Source organism: Antechinus flavipes, chromosome 5 (assembly GCF_016432865.1).
Source record: "Antechinus flavipes isolate AdamAnt ecotype Samford, QLD, Australia chromosome 5, AdamAnt_v2, whole genome shotgun sequence".
Lineage (NCBI taxonomy): Eukaryota > Metazoa > Chordata > Mammalia > Dasyuromorphia > Dasyuridae > Antechinus > Antechinus flavipes.
The window spans coordinates 163,529,280-163,545,647 of NC_067402.1; the positions used below are offsets into that span (position 1 = coordinate 163,529,280).

The following is a 16,368-nucleotide window of genomic DNA, read 5'->3' on the forward strand; positions in this document are numbered from 1 at the left end:
TCTATCTTCAGCAAAATTATTTAATATTTATTTAAGTGCAGAGTGGTCTCCTTGTTTCATAAATGATATCTCTGCACTTGGTTTTAACTGTGTCTTGCAGGCACCTGTGTTTAGGTTATACACAATGGTTTGTAGGTTTGGTTTTGTTTTTCACCAGCCTCTGATTGGTGAAATTTGCTATTGAGATGAAATCTCTTGGTACTATAACTAATATTGTTTGGAGTCTTAAATTTGGGAATGATTAATGAATTAAGTCAGTAACCCACCCCTGGAGAAAAATACCATGAATATGATTTTGAACTGTTAGAAGTAGAAGTTGGTTTCTGGATAAGAGTGGGGAGGAAAACCTTGGCCGCCACTCAGGGTGGGAGCTTTCTGACTCAGTTTCCAGGTTGTTTCTTTGAATAAGAATCCACGTTAATTATTCCTAAGGTGGAATTGTTATAATTGGTTATCAAATTGAGCTAAGAGTACTTTATCCTGTCATGTGTATGTTCCCAGGCCTGAAGAACCAGTTTTTTAAATATAATCATGCCCTTGTTTTTGCCTCTTATAGCAAATTTCTGTAATCAGAGCATTTGCTCAATAGAAACCTTGAGTATAATTCAATTGTAACACCCTGTGTTTTCAATATGAATATATGTAGTCATTATAGCCTAAATAACTAGGTGAATGAATATTTGGCCTAGTCATCTATCTGTTACTAGATGTTTGTGTCTGCAGGAAATAAGGCCCTTAAAGGTTTCCAAAATAACATAAGAACAATTAATATAATTGTCTGTGAGACCTATTATATTGTTTGTTAAAACTAAAGCTGAAATATCTTTAACATTTGTCTGTATTATGTGTCCTATGACACAAACATGAAAAGCTGCTGGCCAATCTATATCATCTTATAAGCAGTCCTTGTGGACCAGTCTTTCTATTTCAGACTATTTTAACCTCTATTTGTTAGATTTGTTTTTATTCTAGATTTTGGTCAGTTACAGTTGTATTGACCAGCTTTGTGGGTCTGAATCAATCCACTGGATGTTTCAATCAGTTCCAGCATACCATCCCCCCAAAATGGGATCCTGTAGGATGACCCAGTTCTATGCTCATTCTCAGTAGGAAGTAGTTTCAGAAGATGAGATTATTGCCCCTGCTCCCAAAGGACTTTAGGTCCCATTGATTGGGGAGGAACTAGAACTGATTGGTGAATAGACACCAAATTATCCAGTGTCTGAGTGGGTCCCTTGTTACAATGTATTTGGGACTTAGAGTGAAAAACATCAGGCTAAGATTTGGGTAACTATCACTGAAAAAGGATATACCATAACAATTCAGTTTGCCATTTGTCAAATCATAGAATTTATCTAGTTGGACACAATGTTCCCTTCAAAACACATTAGTTCAATACAAACAGAGAATGCTCAAAGACTACTGAGGGAGGAGTTCAATTATGGCAAGGTTTGTTTTCTAATTATTTGAAGGATCATTGAGTAAGTACCTAAGTGGAAAACCTCTACAAAAGTAGAAAACTAGTGTCATGCATATACATATATAATTCACTTTCAGGAAAGATCTGCCACTATTATGTCACTTTCATTTGTATTGTATTCATATTTTGCTCTACTGCATATTAATGGTTAGTATATCAATATAATCTAACCTATTGTATTTTAGCTGATTGTATTTTTTCTGATAAAGGACTTCTATATTCAACAGTTAGAGCCTTGTCCTCTGAACCATTCCACTAATCTCTGTGATCTTACTCTGTATCTCATATCTGATTTCTCTATATGAAGTATCTAATCAGCATCTATGCCTTGTGCCTAATAATTAAACTGACTTAAATTCTGAGGCAAATTGATCCCTTTGCTGATTGTCTACAAAAGGTAAATGTCCTCCAGTGGCAGGGTGATGATTTGTTCTTTTTCCCTGATATGGCTGATGTATTTTGTCTTGGGCAGCCAAACCATTGCCTCTACCCTATGTATACCTGTCTCTAGAACCTCTGACCTTTATTTTAACTTCTCATAAATTTCAACAATTATTAGAGAAAAATCAAAGAGCGGGAATGAACACCAAATTCAAATCATATAGTTGACAGAAATTAATCCTGGCCTTTTAATCACTTTTGATACTAATCACCATTGGTATGATGTTTTATTTAGATCCTCCTCTGCACAAACCTATTTTTCTGTACTTGTTCACCCTATATTGATCTTTGCATTTATATTAAGTTTCTTGTGTCTGTATAACTGTTACGTTTTATAAAATCAAATGATTTATAGTTTACCCCCATAATAGTCTACACTGTCAACATATAGGACCTTGAAGCCAAATGATTGATAAATACATACTATAGAAGTTCCTCCATGTCACAGTGCAGGCTCTATCTGCATTTGCCCTAAAGATGAACTTAAGTCTGGAGAGGTGATAGACGGCAGATGAAGACCAGTGTATATAACCTTGAAGCCCCAGGCCAGTTCTTTAAGGTCAAAACAACTTAAGTAATTTATCTTCAGGAATCTAGCCAGTTCACTGGAAAGAGCCTCATTGAGGGGACTGGCTATCCTCTTTCTCTCCAATGCAGGTGTCCCACATAGTTTGCAAGCTTTCTTTGTTTAAAGTCAGAGTCTCTTTGGAATCTCAAACATGGAGACAAAGCTCTACCTGGGACTTTCCCAATCCGGACACTGAAAGCTGTGACCCTGGATTCCCAATTTATTTGACTCAGGTACTGGTGTTTCCCCAAATTGGTGATGTTTTTCTTTCAGTATTATTTTTTCTTTTTCTCTTTGCTATTTTACTTATCTTTGTAACATTACTATTGTAGTTATAATTGTACTATTCAACTTTTATTGTAATCACTAAATTATCTTACTAATTATTAAACTATCTTATGCTAAAAATAATGACTTATTGCAGGAGCAAATCTAAACCACATAAGCCTTTAATCAGACACACCCTAATATGTAAAATAGTTAAGTATGAAAGGCATTTGAACAAGTATCCAATTAGTATTTGTTGACCATGCAGTTACATGGTTTTAAACCTAAACAGGAAGGGTAAAAGGCAGGGAAGGAATAAAGTAATGAGTGCTAGTTGTAAAAGTTGCAGATTAGAAGCTAAAACAATTAACATTTACCTAATATAACAAGTTTGTCAGTGAGATCAAAGCGCAAACTCATTTCTGTCAGAGGTACTTTGGCAAATCATTTCAGTACTACTCAATAGAATATGATTTTCCATCTAGTTTTATTACACCCCAAAACACTTGAGAAAAAGAGTAAATGCAAACCACAGAAAAAAAGATCCAAAAGAAGATCCAAGCACTTAATGAAAATAACTGTACTAGAAAACTTTACTTCTGCTTCTGGAATTTAAAAGTATTAACAATTCTCTACTCTGTAAAGAGAGTTCAAGGTTAAAAAATATATATACATATATATATGTACACGCAAATATATATATATATACATATATATGTACACGCATGCACACACACACACACACATATATATATATATATATATATATAAATTTCTTCCCAATGTTCATGATCTTTCTCCTGGTCTTTGGAGATTTTGCTCAATTAAGGCCCACCTGGGACTACACTGTCTTGCATAAAGAATAGATGAACACAGATATTCTGGTCTTCCATACTTTTGTGGGAATTTTGTGGGAATAAAATTTCATGTAAAATTATTGGATTATGTATTTACAGTTGTGTCCAAGCTGTAAAAGAGCACGCTAAGCTTGTATTGGTCTGATTAGCCACAGTGAGACACACTGTAATTTGATTCTAACATAGTGGTCATTTTGGTCCTCTTCTAAAAGGAAGGACAAGATTTAAATTAGATGAACTCTCAAGTTCCTTCCAACACTAAGATTCTGCATGAATAGTTTAATAGAAAAAAAAAACTTAATGCAATTATTGCTTGCTTGAAGCTCTGCCTTTTAACATGCCTATGAGAAACTGCTACTCTGGACATTGATAATTTGCATATGTTATGAATAATTATGTACTCTATGACTGGTAGGGTTACTTAGTTCACATTAAAAATCTATATACCTTTGAGCTGAGACACACCTATAAATGAAGTGATAATGGGCAACTATTTAGAAAATCTTGTCTCTATAATGCTTCAGAGATACAAGTCCATTAAGAAAATGTGAATCAATAATTGTACTTCTTAAAATAGAAACTATTATTTCCACTTCTAAACGAAATTATGATCAAGGACAACTAAAAGGCCAAAAGCTAAATATTTGTATAGGAATATGTGCCCATATTATTAAAGCCAAGGCTAAATTTCAGATACTAGAATTCAGAACGAGAAATGTTCTTCAATATCATCTGGTCCTCAGTCATTTTACAAATGGGGAAACCCATGATTTTGTCCAGTTCACTACAAAGTCAGTAATTAGATAATGATCTCAAGTTTCTAGTTAGTTCAAAATACAGTTTTCTTTACATTATGCCATGCTGTCTCCAGGTATCAAGAATAGTTGAGAATATAAGAATAGGCATATCAAAGAATAAAATAAAAAGGGACCTATTTTCCCCATATTTCTTTGAAAAAAGTATCCCTTTAAAATTTTTTAAAAGTTTGTATTTATTAATAATAATAAATTCAAATTCTACTTGAAATGTATACACAAATAACATTTGTTCTTTTCTAAAAGCACACTATAAGGTTTTATAATTTAAAAAATTTTTTTACTAGACTCATATGAGGTTTTGCATTAGGTAAACAAGTCACCAAGAGCCAAGTTAGCATAGAAACATGTCTCTAAGAAGAATCAACATTTTTTAAATCAAAAATAAAATCAAAACAGAAGACTATTTTACATACTATCACCTGCATGGATAAACACTTTATTCCAACATGTCTGATAAGGATGCAGCTGCAACGTCTCCTCAGTCTTATAAGATTATTGGAGCAAGAAGAGGTATTGAAATGTAATCATAATATATTTAAGCACAGGCCCAGAGCATTGCAAAAAAAAAATATGGTATGATGCTATTTAAAATGACAAAAAGTATAATCTAAAATTCTAAGCCTCCAAGGGTTTTAGCTACTCAGACTTTCAAGAGTATGAAAATCAGAAGAGATGAAAGGTAATATAGAACCCTCTGATTTCACAAATGAAGAAATTGCAGCCCAAAGAGGTTAACTGACTTGGTGGTGACACATCCTATAGTCCAACCTAACTTCTCTGACTCCAAATCCAGCTTCCTTCCTACTACTATTAATTATCATTCCCAATTTATGACTGAAAAGCTAGGATGAAGAGAGAAGCATTTTGTCAATGTCCTGTCCTAGCAAAGAAGGACTAGGGCTCAGGATTCTTAACTTCTTCTGAGCTATGAAATCTGTAAAATGCTTCTTCCCAAGGGGCAAAATCTTTGTCCTTGACATACCTCCCTGCAGTAGCTTCCCATTAGGTAATCTTCCCATTAGGATCTGTTTAGCTAGCTCGGTTTGGCTAGCAAGAATACTTACTCCTTCAGGGCTGTGAACTGTTATCATTTGTTCATCCTGGGCACACCCTTGTCCTAGGCAGCTCAGGAATTAGTGCCCTAATCCTAGGGAAAAATCTACAAAACTCTGAGGGGAAGGGGAAAGATTGGGAGTAGCATAACTCTCTAGCCATACAGCCTGAGGGCAAAGGAAATGGGTCCCCTCCAATTAGGTGCTTAAAAACAAAACAAAACAAAACAAAAAAAACTTAGTTTGGGTATGAATGATGCATATATGAGTATGTTTGTTTCTGACCATAATTAAAGACTGGTGACAGTTATAGGGCAGTCAATTCCTAGAGGGTACAGGCTGAGTCAAAATACATTGTTTTCCAAGTTTATTCAGCTTGAAACTGATTTGTAAATAACTGAAGAAGAGAGTTGTCATTTTTGGGAGCTAGTAGGCGTTTAAAGGACAAAATATTTTTATGCTCAGATCAATTTTCCCTTTAAGAGACAATCTTTGAAAATAGCATTCCTGATAGTGCAAAAAAAAAAAAAAAAAAAAAAAAAAAAAAAAGCCCTTCAGTCAGAGGTTCCATATTCTAGTCCAACCTCTGCCTCCATCTGACTTTGTGACCTTGGACTCCCATTCTGGTTCTCAGTTTTTCTCTCTGTAAAATTAGGGGACCAAAGCAAATGACTTAAAATGCCTTCCAGAACTAACATTCAATGAATTTATAAGGCTATGTTGTTTGGAAATTACATAGAGAGAACTGTTTGAAATTAAAATTATGTTAAAGAAATATTATGAAATGCTAGGTGTAGTAGCTATGACAATTTGTTCAGGTTGACTATATTTCTTTTCTTTAATAAAATCTTCCTTTGCTGCTTCCTCCAAAGTCAGATGACCTTAGATTTTTGGAACTTTATCAGCAATGCAAGTTCTGGCAAGCCCTTCCCTCGGAGTTTGAGGAAAGCCCCGGTGATGGATTCTGTCAGTCATACAGCTTGAGCTAAGTATAGAAAGGCTCATCTCTGGATGATTAAAATGGTAAGGTTTTTGATTACAACTACTAAGATAAGGTTTTTGATTACAACTCCTAAGATTTTTGAAGAGGTTTCTATCTGTATCTTTGGAAGAAGCTCATATGTCATGAGGCTTTCAAACTTAGTAATGATGTAATAGAACTGTGTCCTCCTGATCTTTGGTGACAAGAGTGGACCTGGATTAGAAAAATCCCTCCCAGCTCTGGGAAAATTACCTGGTTTCCACAGGAAATTCCCACCTCCAATTGATCTGGGAGCTTTGACTTTAAGGGATACATTATCTCATGAATCATGAAAGCATCTGTTTGGTCTTAACAGGATCTTTTGATTCCATTAATTCAGCCTTATAGTGGGAGATTTTCAGCACTTTGCTAGGGTACCAAAGAAACAAAAACTTCTTTCCTTGTAAAAGAAATAAGAATAATACAATTTTTTTTCAGACGAACAAGAATTCTACACTAACTCTTATTCATAATGTAGTCTGATCTTATGCACACCAAATTTCTCATTCTTAGAATTAACATAGCTTTGTAGGCAATTTAAACAAACAGAAAAGAACATCTGGTATGTTCTTTTACTTAGCAACCAACATCTATTGGTTATGAAGGACTAGCAAAGATAACAATCTGAGAGTGATAATGATTCACAATGTAAAAGCAAAACAGGACAAACCAGATCTGGAATGAGCAGATAGGAATGATGCCTTCTGTCTACCACATGGTCTTTCCATCCTAGGAATGAAGCTGTGCATTGTTCTCTTAAGGCAATGCACTACAAAGAGGGGACCAAGGAGGGCCAGGAATTTCATTGATTATATTCTGGATATGGATATGGAGACTTCCTCCACCAGTTCACTAAACCTAAATAGTTCTAGACAGCTGTCTAGACTATTAAGGGTGAAGTTTTTTGCCTCAAAAAACAGAGTCTTGTGAGTTTGAGGATTGAAGGCAGGGGAATGTCAATATTTACTTTTTTTCTCTTTCCAACTCTCTCTAGTCTTTCTACCTCCATTATTTGTGTTTTTAACAAATTAAGTATAAAATGTGCTCTGAGAACACAGGAAGCACTCACTTTGATGGGCTTTTGCTGTGGCATTCAGGTCAATGAAGCACTGAAATAATAAACCTCAGTTCTCAAAACACCAAATATACTTTCAGATAAGGGTTTATCCAGTAAGAGAATTGATATCACATAATTCTTAAAACAAAACCCGAGAATATCTTTCCCAAATAATAGTTAACTTTACATCATAATTTGATTTTACTATATTAAAATGAAGATAAAAATGATAATCTGATGAAATGGGAGCTTTGTTAGATTCAAAAAAATGAACATAAAGATGATACAAAGAAAGGAGGAAGAAAGGAAGGAAGGAAGGAAGGAAGGAAGGAAGGAAAAGAAGGAAGGAAGGGAGGAAGGAAGGAAGGGAGGAAGGAAGGAAGGGAAGGAGGAATGGAGGGAGAGAGGGAAGGAAGGAGAAAAGGAAGGAAGGGAGGGAGGGAGGGAGGAAAAGAAAGAAGGAAGGAAGGAAGAGAGAGAGAGAGGGAGAAAGAGAGGGAGGAAGGAAGGAGGGAGGGAGAGAGGAAGAGAGGAAAGAGGAAGAGAAGAGAGGGAGGAAAGAAGGGAGGGAAGGAGAGGAAAGAGGGAGAGGAGGGAGGGAAGGAGGGAGAGAGCAAGGAAGGAAAGGAGGGAGGAAGGAAGGGAGGGAGGGAAGAAAGGTGGGAGGAAGAAAAAAGGGAAGGAGGGAGGGAGGAAGGAAATTATATAGCAAACTGGGGTTATTTCCAAAAAGAAAAGGCTAATTTGTCTTCATTCAATATTGCATAACAATATCACAAGTTTATCCACCTACCTAGCAAGAAGCTTAATTTGACTTGACAGGCTTAGTCAAAAAAGACCAATTAGACCATACAAAATGTTTCATATCACCAGAACAAAATAGTTTTTCTATGTTGAAGTTCTCTATTTATTATGCTATTTTGATATGGTAACAAAGTCTCTCCATTTTTTTCTAAATGAATATACATGAATACAAAAAGCAATTTTTTTTTCCTTTAGATTGGTAAGAAGTTATGGCCTATAAGCAGCCTTGGGAAGTAGCCTCAATGATTTCCTCTACTTAAATCTTCAACTTTATGGTTCTTCTCAGTCGTCTTCTTGTTGATTTCTTTTCTGTAGAAAACAAACAATACATTAAAAAGTACATTTTAATGAGGACTTCTATAGCATTCAATTAATTCTTTCTGCAAATGAAGACCCACTCTCAGAGACTTTAGCTTTGTATATAGTTAGGAATTGTCTTGGAAAAAAGGGTACTATCTTATTGCTTTGGCTCCTGGGTAAATCAAGCTTGATTCTTTCCATTTTTCATTTCTTGGATATAAAAAATGCTCTTCAGTAACAATAGTAAGTATATAGAGTTACTGACAACCTAACATTAGAATTTACTTGTATATTATATATTTGTTCACATATGCAATGCAAGTATTGTGAAAAATTAATCTGGGAGCAGAGCATTCGAATGAAAGAAACATTTAACATTCATTAGATAAATTCTCACTTGAGCTGAATGGAAAGAAAAGCTTGTTTCTATTTGCTTAGCATTAAAATATGAATCACAAAATTTACTAAATTAGATACTTTACCAATCTAAAAAGTTATGCATTATAGGACCATTTTTACAGCAGCTTTGAAAACAAAAATTATTTGTTCAAAACTTATTTACTTTACCAGTTTTAGAAAATCTATTAGTTTATGAGCATCTTCACCAGTGGAGAGGTCTACAAAATCTTTAGGTAGCCGGTAACTCAGATAGGGACTCGGTTGTACTGTAACTTCACTGTTTGTGCAACGAAAGGCTGGAGAATCCTTTAAAAAGAAAAGATTATATAAATATTTCAAATTTAAGTGCCAAGATAAGGCTCTATTGGTATAGTTCAGTTCATTAATTTCACCAAAAAACAATCTAAGCCTTCCCTTCCCTCCAAAAAAAAAAAAAAAAATCACTGTTTCCATCCCAGTTTCTTTCAGTGGTACCACCTTTATTCCAGCCTCCTAAACTAGTAATCTTGTAATCATCTTAAGTTTAGCCTCTCATTGTCTTCCATCTTAAATTCCATATTGAGAGCAAGAGAAAATCAAACTCTGAAATGAAAAGAATTCCAAGGTGTCCATTTTCTCTTTTTATATAGCATCACAGGATACTATGGCTGAAAAGTAACATTAGCAATTACCCACTATCCCCTTACTTGATTAATATCTTTGTGAGTTTTACAAATCATTTTACATGTATTATTTCATTTGATCCTTTGTACCAACCCTGAGAGATGTGTATAATTATCACCTCCATTTTTACAGCTGAAGAAAGTGAAGCTGAGAAAAGTTATGTGATTTGCCCAAAGTCACAGATATTAAGTACCTGAGTCAGGATTTGAATTCAGGTCTGCCCAACCCTGAGCCTATCACTCTATCTATTATGCCACCTCTCTATCTGGAATGAAGAGGGGCAGCTTAGAAGGAATGAATAACTTGCTTAAGATCACATGGCAGATATGTGGCAAAACCAAAAAAGAATTGAAGTCTCATCTTCATTGACTGAAGTCAGTCAAAAGTTTTTACATTGTACCATACTACCTTCTTATATATCATACATCTATAGATATAACATAAACATCATAAATATTATCTGTGTGTATGTATGTATATATACATATACACACATATATTTTCGTGTGTTCATACACACACACACACACACACACACACACACACACACACACCAGTATCCTCTGACAGAGCAGGGATTTGGTTAGGCCACAGAGAAGAGAGTTAATAATATAGACAAATAAATGATGTATATACAAAATAAAAATGTGTTGTTATCCACTCGGTACTCTCCTTGAAGTGTGAAAATTATATCATTTTTCCAGTAATTATGATAGATTTGGGCTAATCAAAATGCATCCCCTTTCTAAAATCTCTTAGGACCAATTAAATTCAATCGTCATATGCTCTTGAAAGACAGAAGTAAAATAAAAAACAAGTATAGCAAAATGACCCATATGGGGAATGTTTTATCAAAGGAACCAAACACATCGAATGAACTCTACATTCTATTAGCAGAAGCATATCAACTTAAACTCATCTGCCATAAAAATATATAAGAAATCACCCCTCTAAAAAAAAGAGAGAGAAAAGTTGATAAATATCACATAAAAATGGGGCAGAGCCAGTTTTCTTGGGAAAGCACATTTGTATCTTTGAATTGGGGTTTGTATTTCTTGTCTTTTCTTTGGGTGGGGAAAGAGGTTAGGGAATGGGGAGAATTTAGAACTGAAAATAAAATAAAATTGGGTAATAAAAATAGAACTTTTGTACATGTAAGTATAGAATTTAAATAGTAGAGATCATAATTGTTTTCAAAGTTCAAAATTACAAAGAATTTGCCATATTTTCATTTGCTATATTTATTTATATATTTATTTATATTTATTGTTACAAAAGAATTGAAGCTTCATAAATCTTACTAATAAAGTTGTATCATTTGATATTAGTAATTCACAGAACAACTACATTTCTTTTCTTCACTGTAAAATTATTTTGATATTACAACAAGGTATATTTTATTTTTCTGTATATTTGCTTTAAGAATCTCCAGATTTCAACATACATATTAAAAATAGAAATGGAACTTCCAAAATGAAATTTAGAAAACACATGTGATAACATGGCAAGTGGGAAAACCAGTCTTGAAATCAGGATCAATTGATTAACAACTTTTTATTAATTATTTACTATGTGATAGTCCCTGTGCTACATGCTAAAGACAAAAGCATAAACTGTTATGTTACGAACTTCAAAGAATTCACAATTTAGTCAGGAGACACAACATAATACAAATATAGGTATATACAAAATAAAGGGTAACTGGAGCATGAGGAATACTTGTATAAGGTGGCATTGGGGCTGGGCTAGGCTTTCTAGAAGACAAAGAAGAGGCATTGCATTATGGGTATGAGGGAGAGCATGTGCAAAGACATGGATATGTCAAATGGAATATCAGGTCTGAGCAACAGGAAGAGGCCATTCTGGCTAGACTGTGTAGTAAGGGTGAAAGGTTAGAGTAGGGTTAGGAAGGAAGAAATGACAATATCTGGTAACTGACTGTAAATGTCAGGGAGGAACAGAAGATGATGCACAGTTTGAGAACGTGGTTTTCTGTCTTGTTTTGGACAGGCTAGCTGTATAATCAGGGGCAAATCATTTAACTTCTCAAGCTCATGCAACTCTCTAAGATTCATAAGCCACAAACAAGTAGTCCACTAAGGTAGGAGTTCCTACATCAGAAATTCTCTACACTGAACACAATATAGGCCCCTGACAGCCAAATAGTTAAAGTATGTAAACAGGCAGTTTTCAAAGAAATGCAAACCTATCAACATATGAAATATGAAAGAATGCTCAAAATCATTAATTATAAAAGAAATTAAAATTAAAATAAATCAAGGTTCTATATCACACCTGTCAAACTGGTAGGTGAAAAAATGAAAATGGCAATTGTCAGAGGAATTATGAGAGAAATGGCATAATTAATGCACTGTTGGTAGAGTTGAGAATTAGTCTAGCCATTTTATAAATCAATCTGGAATTATAACCCCAAATCATTAAATTGTACAGCCTATAGCCCCATGATACTACCACTGATCAGGAATATTACTTCCAAAAAGAAACAAAGATGTACATGTACAAAGGATTTATAGCAACCTAGCAACCTAGGTTGGAACAAAGTACTAGAAATAAAGTGGGTGCCCATCAATTGGAAAATGGCTAAATAAATTCTGGATACCAATGTAATGGAAAATCACAGCACCTAAAAACTGCAAATAGGAAAAATTCAGAAAATTTGGGGTTATATGAATTGGGATATAATGAAATAAGCAGGAGTTCAACTGCCACAATGACTATAATAGTAAAAGAAAACAACTTTGAAAGACCTCAGAACTCCAACTTAGTAAACAATTCATTACTTTAAAAGACTGATAGTGAAAAATACTTCTCACCTCTTAGCAGAGACAATAAACCAAAAGTATGGAATGAGACACACTTTTTAACATAGCCAACGTGCAGATTTGATTGACTACATCTGTTGCAAAGGAGAACTTACGGCTATTAAGTAGTAAGAAACATTTTAAAAAAAAACAAAAAAGCACAAAATATATATATATATATATGTGTATATATACAGAAAGAAAGGAAGCTCGAGAGAACACATAAAAATATATCAAACACTTTAAAAAATCAAGCTGAACATAACAAATTCCAAGTTACACATGTAATCTCCTCTTTTTGTTCTTTGTACACTGAGATACTTGTTTTTGTTGCTGATTGTCAAATTCATAAGAATTAATCAAAATTTTAAATAAATAACAAATTTGGGCCCTCTTTAAAATTTGTGAATACATATATGATTGTGAATACAAACACACACACACAATGTCAATACATTGTCAATTCAAAATACAGAGTACCAAAGGAACTATTAAATTTGAATTGAATCCATTTAATGTTTTTAGACACATCCAAACTAGATGACTTTGGGAAAATCACTTACCCTGTCTGCCTCCGTTTCCTCATCTGCAAAATATATATAATAATAGCACCTATCTCCCAGAGTTGTTGTAAAGATAAAGTAAGTTATTAGTGAAGTGCTTTGCAAACCTTAAAGTGCTCTATAAATGCTATCATTGTTATAATTGTTATTTTAGTTAGAAAACTTTTCAAGCAATGTTTGTGTTTTACATTCCCTTTTTATTATTGCATGTTTTCTTTAGACTCAACAAACAGTAACCTAGGAACATCCAAAGTACTGTAACCAAAAATACTGAACAAAATTCAAGTTGTATTAATGATTTTTGGTATAACAGAAACTACTTTTATAAATTTACTGATTAAACAGAAAAGAGATGTCCCTTAACTTTGATAGCATGATATCAACACTGAATAATTTGATCTGAGTTAAATTGTTGGGATAATTGCATATAAAATTCTTTTGTCACTGCTTTCTTTACTCGCCCTGAAATTCTTTCAATAAACAATAGCAGGAAAGTCTTTAAAAAATTATTCACTCCTTTCATTTATGTAAAAAAGTTCACATTTCTTATTAGCAAATCACTATTCACAAATGATTTATTCTTTCTTAAGAAACTAAATTCCAAAGTAGCATTCAAATAATAACCATACATTCAGTTTTTCAAAGAAACTAATACAATGTATTTCAATTGTAAAGAAAATAATAGTACTATTCCTTATCTGTAAGTTAAGCTTACATGTTTTGACTTGACAACACACTTCACTTTCCCTTCTACAAACTAAAAAGCTAAGCTTCAAGTTGAATTTTTCAGTAAATGTTAAAAATGATGAAGCTTAGATTATCAGAGGCAATTCTAGAATTAGCTTACTGGAGTAGGTGCTTCTACTAGTTCTCTTCTTACTAATAAATCAATAGGTAATGTATATTATACCACCTAAGAAACCTCTTGATGAGAGAAAAAAGAGACTGTAAAAGCTGGCTTGAAGCTTAATATCAAATAAACAAGATCTTGGCAACTGGTACTATCACTTCCTGACAAATAGAAGAAATGGAAGCAGTGTCAGATTTTATATTATCAGATCCAAAAATCACTGCAGACAGCAATTGCAGCTATGAAATTAAAAGATACTTGCTCTTTGGAAGGAAAACTATGGCAAATCTGGACAGCAGGATAAAAAGCAGAGATGTCACTTTGACAGCAAAGGTCCATATAGTCAAAGCTATGGTTCATGTTAATACTTGAAAAAAAATGAATTCATACTCTCCACTGAAAGGTCAAATAATGAAGCTAAAGTTTAGAAACTTTTAGTCAAATAATGTGAAGACAGGACTCATTGGAAAAGACCCTGATGCTGGTAAAAGTTGAAGGCAAAAGGAGATGGTGATGGCAGATAATGAGATGAATATGTGGTGTTCTCTTCTTTAAAATATAATGGTTCTCTGGGAGCCGGTTTCTTGGGGGGGTTTTCTGGAGGCAAACTTAGTTTCAGTTCAAAGTAATAATCACCTCAAATACAGGCAGCTGATAAAATCCAAACGTTTATTTTCTCCTTCCTTGATTCCAAGAGTTCTTGCTGCTGTTCTTTGCCTCTGCTTTCTTCAGCCTCCAGCCAGCACGAAGGTGGAAGATGGAATGAATCTGACTTAGCCTCCAAGAGTGGGCTTGTGGGCTTCTGTATCTCTCAGAGTGCTCTTTGGCCCTGAGAGCTTCTTGCTTATATGCTGTTCACTGAGTACACACCAATCATTATATCACTGGGAAACCATTATTTGTTGTATGATTAAATCAATGCTAAACTAGATTTAAACATTGTCTTCTCAATTCCACTTAGTACTTTGTTTCAAGTTCTGGCCCATAACATCTCCTCGTAGGATCAGATCAATCATACTGAACCATGCGAAATTAGATAATTATTGTCTCTATCACCTCTAATGAGTTAATACTTTGTAAGGATTCCAACATGACTAGATAGCATTCATGGAAGCAATAAACATGAGCTTAGACAAATTTCAAGTGTCAGTGAAAGATAGAAGGGTCTGGGCTGCTATGGTACATAGAAATGAAGAATTGGACACGAATGAAAATGTAAACAGCAACAACTATGTGACCATTACATAGCTAAAGATATTTTGAGTATACAAAATCTAAGACATGGTTTTAATCCTCAGTACTTCAATACTTATTCCATGGATCTCTTAACTGCTTTGTCACAGCCACTCTCTCCACCAATGAAGACTGCAGCTCTTCTATAACTCAGCAGATAATCTCTGAGATTTGTTGTAGCTGAAAAATTAATCACCCTGAAACCAACTTGGTGATCTGTCTTTCCAAGTTCTGTTTAGCAGAGTAGGACCATAAGAATGTATCATGATTCTGTAAAAATAGTCAGGAATGCTAAAACTCAGAATTAGCTTAGGCCAATAAGAAAAACTAAGGTTAAGCAGACCATTAAACTTTGGAAGAAAAAGAATTAAAGAAATCTTTTATTTGGGGTAAATGGGACAAGACTAATTGATAAAAGTCAATAGTACTGATGAATTCTTATTATGTTTCTGTTTACTCTGCCAAGGAAAATGATTTCTGTGCTAGAAATGACAGAACAAACGTAACTAAAATTAAGAATGGTCAGATATCTTATTATCCCTTTTTATTCTCCTTTGTTGGATCATCATATGCTCCTTATTCTGGATATAACTAACCCCTCTGACTTGGTCCCTCTTCTCTTTCTAGACTCTCTCATTTGATGAGTTTATCAATTTTCATTAAATTATCAACTCACTGTGAAAGACTCTCAGATCTCTATTTTTTAGCCCTACTCTAGTCCCACACCATTAATTGCCTAGTAGACATTTAAAAATGAATGTCCTATAGATATATCAAATTTAACAAGTCCCAAATTGAAGTAATTACTTTCACCCCCAAACCCTAACCTATTCTAATTATTCTAATAAAATATATTCTAAAATAAAATAAAATAAAATAATATTCTAATAAAAAAATTGGGACAGGGCAGTCCCCGTCACATAGTAAGAACCATATAAATGCTTATTCTCTTTTCTGCTCACTCACCCCCATATTCTGAACTTCATTTATTTCTAATGATAGTAATGCCAATCACCAAATTTTGCAACCTTAGTGTTATCTTCAATTCCTGAAACTCACCCATTCCATCTATCCAGTCAATTGCTAAATCTTGTCATGTCTATCTCCACATCTCCTGCATATATCTCCTCTCAACTAACACAACCACCGCCCTATTATAGGCCATTATTATTT

General features: G+C 34.0%; 1 protein-coding gene across 3 annotated transcripts in view; it reads right to left on the bottom strand.

The window, feature by feature from the left end:
- Window positions 1-8,444: 8,444 nt before the first annotated feature.
- Window positions 8,445-16,368, bottom strand: part of CDC123 (cell division cycle 123) — an 88,276-nt gene continuing 80,352 nt past the window's right edge. For 2 of the 3 annotated variants that reach the window (XM_051961428.1, XM_051961426.1), the window contains 2 exons: window positions 9,228-9,370; window positions 8,445-8,674 (listed from right to left, as the gene is read on the bottom strand). In XM_051961428.1, the coding sequence (XP_051817388.1) occupies window positions 8,605-8,674; window positions 9,228-9,370 (213 nt within the window). In that variant the 3' untranslated portion in view covers window positions 8,445-8,604. The remainder of the gene's footprint in view (window positions 8,675-9,227; window positions 9,371-16,368) is intronic. The other variant, XM_051961427.1, reaches the window with a different exon arrangement.